Source organism: Octodon degus, unplaced genomic scaffold (assembly GCF_000260255.1).
Source record: "Octodon degus isolate 3935 unplaced genomic scaffold, OctDeg1.0 scaffold00218, whole genome shotgun sequence".
Taxonomy (NCBI): domain Eukaryota; kingdom Metazoa; phylum Chordata; class Mammalia; order Rodentia; family Octodontidae; genus Octodon; species Octodon degus.
In genome coordinates this window covers 669,809-678,437 of record NW_004524794.1, presented here as the reverse complement: position 1 = coordinate 678,437, position 8,629 = coordinate 669,809, and the positions used below count along the sequence as shown (strand labels likewise).

Sequence of the window (8,629 nt, the reverse complement as noted above, 5' to 3'; positions counted from 1 at the left end):
GTGTGACTGCTGCTTGGAACCCAATCCTCACCAGCCTGTGCTTCTGCTGGGGCAGCTGCTGAAGCCACGAGGGGCCTCTGCTCGCACCAGGCTGGCCTCACTTCTGCCGATGCCGCTCTGCCTGCTCCCAGCTTCCCGCTTGCCTGGGCCACAGGCCTCGGCCTAGCCTGGCTCTGGGCGATGGCCAGCTTAGCTGTGGCCGTGGGGCCATGTGCACTGATCACCCGACAGGGCGGACGGTGGGCGCCCACGGCTCCTCAGAACTCTGCCCTGGCCCCTGGCCTGCTGCGCTCAGCGCAGCCGGTTTCCCTTTCCTAGTCACGCCGGCACGGGGGACATGGGCTCAGGTTTCCCCGCTGGTGCCACTGCAGTGCCCGTGGGGCGGCCCTGAGACATCGTGCCCTCTGTGGCCACCACACTGCCTGTGCTGTGGCCCTGGGACAGGAGGGTCGTGGGCTGTGAGAACTTCTGACCATGAGAACTTTGACTTCAGGGGGCTGGGGACACACCCCAGGGACATATCAGCTCTGGAATTCATCACTCTCTTCAGGTCCCTGTCTGGTCCTGGATTCTAGGCCCAAGTCTGTGGAGAGAAGAGGAAAGGCCACTGAACAAGAGGGGACACCCACATGCCAGGCTCTGCTCGTGGGACATGTGCGGAGGAGGGGCAGGCTGGCGCAGCAGCCCAGTGCCAAGGAGTGGAGGCCACCCATCCTCCACAGCCTGGCACCTGGCAGAGAGCTGGACGACAGCAGCTGTAGGCTGTCCAGGACACCACCCTCATACAAAGCTAGCTTCTGCACCATCTTTCGTCGGGCTGGGTTGATGACGATATGCGGCGGCTCAGAAGCGGAGGAGGATGAGGAAGCAGAGCTGCCCAGGGGTGCCCCTGCACCAAGAGAACACTGTGAGCCGCCCTGGGCGTCCTTGGTGAAGCGCCAGCCTCACAGGAGCCAAGGCTGTGCCCACGCAGGGCCTCCTGCTGCTAGGGGGCATGGAGGTGGGGACAAGCTTGGGTGGTGGTGGGGAACCAGAGAGCCTCAGGCCAGTCTGGTCCTCCTACGTGGCCTGAGCTCATGGGATATGCCAACCTGGCCTTGTTCTTCCTTGAGGGAGGGCCCAGTGGTGTGCGGGTGCACTTAATGGGACCCCTCTACCATCTCTTGCCCACCTACCTTCTGCAGCCGGGGTCCCCAGGCCTGGGGGGCTCCCCCAGCTAGATTCTTGAGCGGCATCTTTCCCTTGGAAGGACGTGGGGCCCAGTGGACAGCTGGGGCTCAAATGCCAGGAGTGCAGGATGGCAGAGAGGCCCGACAGGCTCTCATCACTCTCCACGGGCTGGTTGGGGCTTTGGCGGGGCTGCGGTGTAGCATGGGCAGGGGCTACCGAGTGTACCAGCAGGGGCTCGGGTGGGGCCCTCTCAGCCTGGGGGCTACTGTAACTGGATACAGACACGTAGGAGTTTTCTTGGGGGAATGGGACATCCTGGCTAGCCACCTCTGGCTCCAGGGGAGGTCCAGTCACAGCTGCCTGCAGCCTCTCCAGCTGCTCATACACCTGCAAGGGGAGGCAGGCCGTCGGGATGGGTAACAACAATGCTGCCAGGGTCCCAGCTTCGCCTGGACCCACGCGGGGGTCCTGCTTGCAGCCCCAGGTGCGCACAGTCCCGTAGGGCTGCAGGAACACAGCTTTGTGGCTCACCCTGTGGCCCGTCCCAAGATGGGGTCAGTGCCAGAGCCAGAGCCAGGAGGGTGCTCAAGGAGTGGGAGGAGGGCGGCTGCTCCCGGGCTACCTGAGTCATGGGGGGCCTCCGCTTGGCCCGGCGGTGCAGGCAGCAGCAAGCCAGCTGCCCGAGGACCAGGCCCAGCTGGGGTGGGCACGGCCCAGGCCTGGGGTCCAGGTGCTTCTCACAGATCTGGGCGGCGATGGGCGCGGCCCAGGCGTCCGCCAGGCCAGCCTGGAGAGTGGTCCCGGTGCTCTTCAGGCTCAGCCCAGCCTCTTCAGCCTCCTCTTCCACCAGGTCCTTCTGTGGGGCAACACCAGGAGCACAGCCACTTGGGTCAGCAGCCCTCTCTCGGGCTACCGTGCCCTGCCTTGGGCTGAGGGACAGAGAGACAGTCAGGGCACTCCCAGGCCTGCCTGCAGAACATACTTCACAATGGGAACTCCATGCCACCAAGCCTGTTGCTGCTAGCAACGCACGGGCTGGAACTTGGAGGCTGTGGCCACGGGCAAATGGGAAAGGAGAGGGATGCAGGCAGGCCCCTGGCTCACTGGCTGTGGGAATGGGATGGCAAGAGCCCCATGTGGGACAGAGGGGACAAGAACAGAAAGGTCTGTAGAAGCCAGAAGCACGCACGGACCCTCCGAGGCCTCACCGCCTGTGTCCCACCTTGTCTTGCATAGAGGATGCCTACCCCTGCCTTATCTGTCCCCTCCCCGGCCCGAGCCCTGGTCAGTGTTGAGGCCTAGGGAGCAGGCAGGACAGTGACAGGTTTCTCCAGAGGGAAGGAGGCAGTCTGGGCACTGCCCGTTTCAAAGATGAGTCAGTGGTGTGATCAGCTCGCCCCACCCTCTGCCCTGGGCTCACCAGATACTTGGTCCCAGTGCTGTGTGTCCTCACAGCCCGTTGGCCAGCCAGGGTCTCGAGCACGACCTGGAGAGGGTGGGACAGAGCCCGGCCCCTGGCCTCAGCAGGGAGGCCCCCAGTGGATGTGCACTGGGATGGCGGAGGTATGCCATTGGAGCAAAGTAGAAGTGATTCGGGGGGCTCGCTTGAAGGAAAGGAGCACAAGGTGAGACACCAGATGTGCAGGGGAATGAAAGCACCGTGCAGACCGAGCAGCGTCTGGTGCTGCGGCCTGCTCAGCCGCGAGCTGCTTTGGGCCCTGCCTCCCTGCCTGCCTTGGCCTTCTGCACCCCTCCGTCCTGGCCAGCTCAGGTGTCACACTCACCACCCCGAAGCTGAAGGTGTCTGTGTCCACGGCCAGCCGGCCTGTCTTGATGTACTCCTCTGGCAAATAGGCCAGTGTGCCCCGCACTGTGCGGGTCCGCGCCACAGTGCTGCTCTGGCCAGGCGTGGCCCCCGTGAAGCGGCTGAACCGGGCCAGGCCAAAGTCCCCCAGCTTGGGCATCAGCCTGTCATCTAGAAGCACGTTGGAACTAGAGGAGCACAGCGGGCAGTGTGAGCAGCCCCAAAGGAACTGGCCCAGGCTTCCTACCTGATGCCTCGCCAGGGGGCTGGTGGGGGGCCCAGCTGCACACCTGTGCCACAGGGTCTGCTCTATGCCTGGCGCCCCTGAGGCTCTGGGCTGGGCCGTACTGCAGCTTGGAGCTCCTGCCCTCACCTCTTGATGTCACCGTGGATGAGGCTGGGGCTGTGCCGATGCAGAAACTGGATGGCCCGGGCCGTGCCCAGCAGGATGTCCAGTCTCTGTGGCCATGAGAGAGGCAGACAGGCCTGCGGCTGGGGGCAAAGCAAACAAAGATGGGGCTCAAGGGTTCTCTGAGAATCCTCCCTGTACCCCTTGCTGTGTGGCCTGGATCAAGCTAGCCATTCCACCCCCTGAGCCTGTTTCCTTTCTGTAAAAGAGCAAAATGGTTATGACCAAATTCATACTCTTTGTGGAGTCTGAGCTATTTCAAAGCCACAGAAAAGCCAGCTGTGGTGAGCCATGCCTATAATCCAGGAGGCTGAGGCAGGAAGACTGCTGCAAGTCTGAAGCCAGCCTGGGCTATATGGTGAGACAAACGAATCAATCCCGAAAATAAGAGTCTGCTTTCAGAGGAGCTGCTTGGGAGAGGCCGCAGGAAAGTGACCCTTCAGGGCCATGGCCCCAGCTCAGGCCAAGCTCTGTGCCAGGTGCCACAGGGGTGCGGGCTGCCCACCGTGCACGAATGCCAGGCAGCTTACTGGGAAGTGGAGACGGTCCTCCAGGGAGCCATTGGGCAGGAAGCCGTAGACGAGACAGTAGTAGCCACTCTCGGCACAGTAGCCAGCCAAGTCCACGATGTTCGGGTGGCGAAACCTGCGGGACCAAGTGGAGCGGCTCGCCGGCTGCACAGGTGGCCCCGGCTCTCCTTCCCTGCGCCCCGGCACCCCGCAGCAGGAGGCCCAGGCTCACCTGGACAGCTGCTCCACCTCAGTCAGGAAGCTCTGCTTCACCACGCTCCACTCCAGGTCGGCGTCCTGCGGCCCGGGAGGCAAGAGGCCAGTAAGCCGAGGCAGCGTGCGCTGCTGGCCCTCGCGTCCCTCGTGTCCCATCCATCAGCCACAGACCTCCCTGAGCCTCTTCACAGCGTACGTGGTGTTCCTGAGCACTGCCCGGTACACGCAGCCGAAGCCGCCCTCGCCGACGCACAGCTCCTCCGCGAAGTCGCGGGTGCCCTGGGCGATCTCGCTGAGGGGCCAGCAGAAGGGGGCAGGCCCGGGCCCCTGCAGCAGGGACCCCACGCTGGGCTGCTGCCAGCGACCTGCTCGGGGGAGGTCGCGGGTGCGAGCTGCCCATCCCAGCTGCCTCCCAGCTGGCACCTGCCCTGTGGGGAGGGAGGCACCTACCTTGGTGGAGGGAGGGGCTGGGGATGGCGGTGGCGGCTGGAGGGCGGCAGGGCTCGGGACAGGGCACACGTCTGGCCCAGTGTGGGGCTGGGAGCCTGGTGGAGCGTCACAAGGCTGCCCCTCAGAGACGGGCACAGCGACAGCCCTGCGAGCTCACCTCGGGCCTCATGCCGACCCGTAGCCCCCTACCTGGGGAGGGCGCGGTGGAAGCAGAGGACGGCCACTTCCGGGGGCCCCGGGCTTCAGCCTCAGCGGGGGCAGGGCCGTTGTCACTGTCGCGGGGCTCTGGGGCAGCAATGCTTGGGGACGGGAGTGGGGAGGGAGGGTGCCCTGCGGCCGCGGAAGCAAAGGAGGTTGAGGCCTCGGGGAGGAGCATGGCGCCCACTCGCCCGCCCGCGGGGACGCATCCCGGGTCAGGGGTCTGCGTCGGGGCCCGCGCGCTCACAGGCCGCAATGATGTCCCGCGCACGCAGCAGCTGCAGGTGCGTGAGGATGCGCACGAGGTCGGCCACGCGCGCGTTGCGGTTGATCCAGGGCCACAGGACGCTGGCGGTGCGCTGCCCGGAACGCTCGCACAGCCGTAGCTCTGTCTGGTCGCGGACGATTAGGGCCGCTGCGGGGCGGGGAGCGTCAGGCTTGGCGCGCTCAGCCCGCGTCCCCTGTCGCCGGCTGCCCGCCGCCCGCCGCCCGCCGCCACTCACCGAATTGGCACCAGTCGGCCGGCTCTAGGGCGTCCATGACTTTGTAGAAGCGGCACATGACCCAGGGCGGCACCTCATACAAGAAGTGCTGTGCGCCGGGCACCGCTGGCTCGCCCGGGCCCGGCCCTCCGGCCATGGCCGCCGCCGGGCCGGGCCTCTTGGGGCCTCTTGGGGCCGCGGCGGGCGCGGGCCTGGGCCTGGGCCTGGGCCTGGGCCGGCCGGCTCCAAGGACACTGACTCACTTCCCCTTCGCACTGGCCGCGTGCGACGCCTGGCGGGGCGGAAGAGGCGGCGCCCGGGCTCGCGGCCATCTTGTCTTCCTCGGCGACCACAGCCTTCGCAGCCGTCTCGGCCACGCGGGGGCGCCCCGGGCAGGGGCGAGGGAGCACGACCTGTGGTGGCGGGGCGCCAGGGCCGAGCAGCGGGTCCAGGGTGCGGATGTGTGGACGACCCCAGGCCTGGGAAGAAAGCGGAGCAAAGGCCCGGGGTGTTGCAGAAAAGCTGCCCTAGAAAGGGGCCGGGCGCCCTGCTGGGCAGTTGCTGTTTTATATGGATGCCTGGAGATTCAGCTGAATTGTACGCAGGGCAGGTGACCTCTGGGTCACAGAAAGGCCCCTGGCAGCCTAGCCAGCTGGTGTGAGGCTGACTGTGGATGGAGAAAGGCCTGGAAGCTTGTGGTCCCACGCCTGTGGCAGTAACATCACTTTGCCTTTAGCAGGGCGCCCTGTGTGGGGCTAACCAACCCACCATGCTTTCCCCTCACGGTCCCTGCATCCTCCTTCAGCCCCCACTGCCCTGCCCTCCCTGGTGTCCTGGAGTAGGCCCCGTCTGCAATTCCTTCTGCGGACGGGACCTGGTTGAACCTCTCTTTCCCGCCTTTGGAAGCAGCCGTGGTAACGAGGCTGTTCACTGCGTCGGTAACCTCCACACCGCATAGGTCTCCCCACCAACCCCAGGCGTGCTCCTCCTCCCACGGATGGCGTTGGCCGCTCCGCTTTCCTGTGGCCTTATTCGAGTCCGCAGTCTCCTCCTTTCGTACAGGCCCACCACCCTTGCCGTGAACCATTATCTCCTTTGCCCCTGGCACTGCGCACTGAACCCACGGCCATCACACATGCCAGGAAGCACTGTACCACTGAGCTACATACCCCCCTCTTTTTTCATTTTGAGACAGGGTGTTACTTCACTGCCAGGGTTGGCCGCGAACCTGGATCCTCCTGCCTCAGCTTCTAGAGCAGTTGGGGCCATTGTACACCTAGGGCTTTATCCCAAGCAACTTGCTCCAAGGGTTCTGAGGTCTTTTAGCGTGTCCTATATGCTGCCTGGCCACCTCAAACCTTAGACCATCAGACCCCCTAGGCCAGTGCTGGTGAACCTATGACCCATGTGCTGCAGCAGGCTGTTATCACTGAAAGCTCTAACAGGTTCCCCACTACTGTTCTAGGATGCCCTGGGATGTGCCTCAGTGGCTGTGCCAGTCCCCACCATGGGCCGCTGAAGCTGTGGTAGCAGAGGCTTCCTCTCCAACTGCTGTCTCTGTGCCTTCTGACAGTCCCTCGGGACCTGTGACACCTTCCTGGGTCTGCCCAAGACCTGAGGGAAGCATCCCAAGGCCACAGCCACACTGGTCGTTGTCAGGAGGCCAGTCACACCACTAGCTCTGGTGGCTTCTCACTGGGCAGCGCTCACTACATGTGCTGCCTCTAGGGTCAGCAATGGTCATGCCTGTGCACAGGAGCCCTATGGGGGAAGGCTGCGGTCTTCCTGGTACTTTGGGGACAGGCCTGGTACACTGCACATGCTCAGTGGGGACCACTGACCTGTCAGCTTTTTCCCTTTAACACTCAAGGCTGGGCAACTTTCTAGTAGGTGGGCCCCAGCTGCCAGTGAAGCCAAACCAAGGCCCAGGGCCCCATGCCCACGTCCTGTTCTGTTTCCTGGAGCCAGGTTGAAGACAACTGTGCTCCAAAGAGTGTGCACCCTTAGGAGAAGTCAGCAGTGGCAGGACCCCTCTAGGCAGCCCCTCGGCATGCCCCTGCCAGGTGGTCACCCACGTGGACCAAGAGTCAGGAGCAGGACGCCCCCACCTCCCCAGGCAGTCCTGTGGGGGGCTGCCTGTGTGGGACTGTCCTGTCTGTCCCGGGCTAGAGGGAACTGCTGACTTACAATGAAAGCCCAGACCTTGAGTCACTTTCACAGAGAGGTTTATCGAGAATGCTAACAGCACAGGATACAGTACTTCCCAACAAAAGGTGCAAACGCGTCACTTAGAAAGGCATGCTGAGTACTCTTTGCTTCACATGTATTAAAAAACTTACAAAAATAAAATAAAACTGCGTGCTGCCCATCTTTTCAAATAGTAAAAGAACCTTATGAAAAACCACTTGATTTTACAACAAAAGACACAAACGGACATTTTTATGTAAATTTATAAGGCAAACTCTTTATATAATAAATAGGTTACAGGGATTCAGTGGGGGGGTGTTTTTGAAACGTATACAGGTACATTCAGACAGGTTTACTGAAATGGTACAAATTTCCTTAATAAATTGCCTTTTGTTTTAAATATATCAGTGCTTTCAGTCATTTGGCTATACACAAAGAACCTTTTTTGAACACTACAAAAAAGCAATCAATATTTTTGTTTTTAAAACAACCTACTTATTTTCTAAAGTAATTGTCCCAAAACACAAAAACTGAAGGTGAATGTGACAGAGGACTTTTAGAGACCCCTCCAGCTAACTCTGCCCTGGGCCTGTCCCCATACCCCGTGGACCCCTCTGGCATCAGGTGGCAGCACTGTCCTGTGGATCTTGGCCTCCAGGATGGCACAGGGACTTGGACTCGGCGGGGGACACCCTGCCTGGTTCTCCCAGCTGCTAAGCTCCACATGCAAAGGTCACTCTGGGGCACCCACTGTCTTTGCCTAAAGGTGAGTCCACAATGTCTAACAAGGGTAAGGCGTCAATCGAGCTGGCTCCACTGGCCACGGGGAGGGAAGGGGCTCCTTAGCTCAGGAGAGATCTTGCTGAGGACTGAATGACTGCCATTACATCACCCCAGCACAGTGGGGAGTAGCAAGGGCACGCAGGATGGGGTGTGACAGAAGTGCCTCCCTCAGATACCCTCCACCTGCCCGGGGTCCAGGAGCTCTGCTAGGCAGGGCGTGGCCAACCCATGCTCTGCCTGCCCCACTTGTGACCCAGCCTCCTTCACATAGCTTGGCCGCCCTTCCTCCCTCCCCCTCTCTTTGCCTCCCTCCCTCCTGGCTGTCCTGCAAGGAACATCAACCTGGTCTTTACCTACAGGTAATGATGCCCCTTTGTAGACTGGGGTAAGAGGGCATAGAAAGAACCCACTGTGTGGAACA

General features: G+C 62.2%; 1 protein-coding gene across 3 annotated transcripts; it reads right to left on the bottom strand.

Annotated features, from left to right (window-relative positions):
- Window positions 1-220: 220 nt before the first annotated feature.
- Irak1 (interleukin 1 receptor associated kinase 1) lies at window positions 221-5,447 on the bottom strand. Of its 3 annotated transcripts, XM_023705359.1 has the most exons (14): window positions 5,260-5,447; window positions 5,004-5,171; window positions 4,748-4,888; window positions 4,559-4,653; window positions 4,280-4,435; window positions 4,125-4,189; window positions 3,914-4,028; window positions 3,348-3,466; window positions 2,955-3,162; window positions 2,591-2,656; window positions 1,793-2,026; window positions 1,176-1,557; window positions 731-889; window positions 221-583 (listed from the first exon to the last, which is right to left on the bottom strand). In XM_023705359.1, the coding sequence occupies exons 1-14, from the start codon at window positions 5,393-5,395 to the stop codon at window positions 522-524; spliced, it is 2,106 nt and encodes a 701-aa protein (XP_023561127.1). In that variant the 5' UTR covers window positions 5,396-5,447; the 3' UTR covers window positions 221-521. The 3 variants fall into 3 exon arrangements, with proteins under 3 accessions (XP_023561127.1, XP_023561125.1, XP_023561126.1); XM_023705357.1 differs by having other exon boundaries at window positions 4,280-4,653; XM_023705358.1 differs by lacking the exon at window positions 4,559-4,653 and having other exon boundaries at window positions 4,280-4,536.
- Between the last annotated feature and the right edge of the window lie 3,182 nt (window positions 5,448-8,629).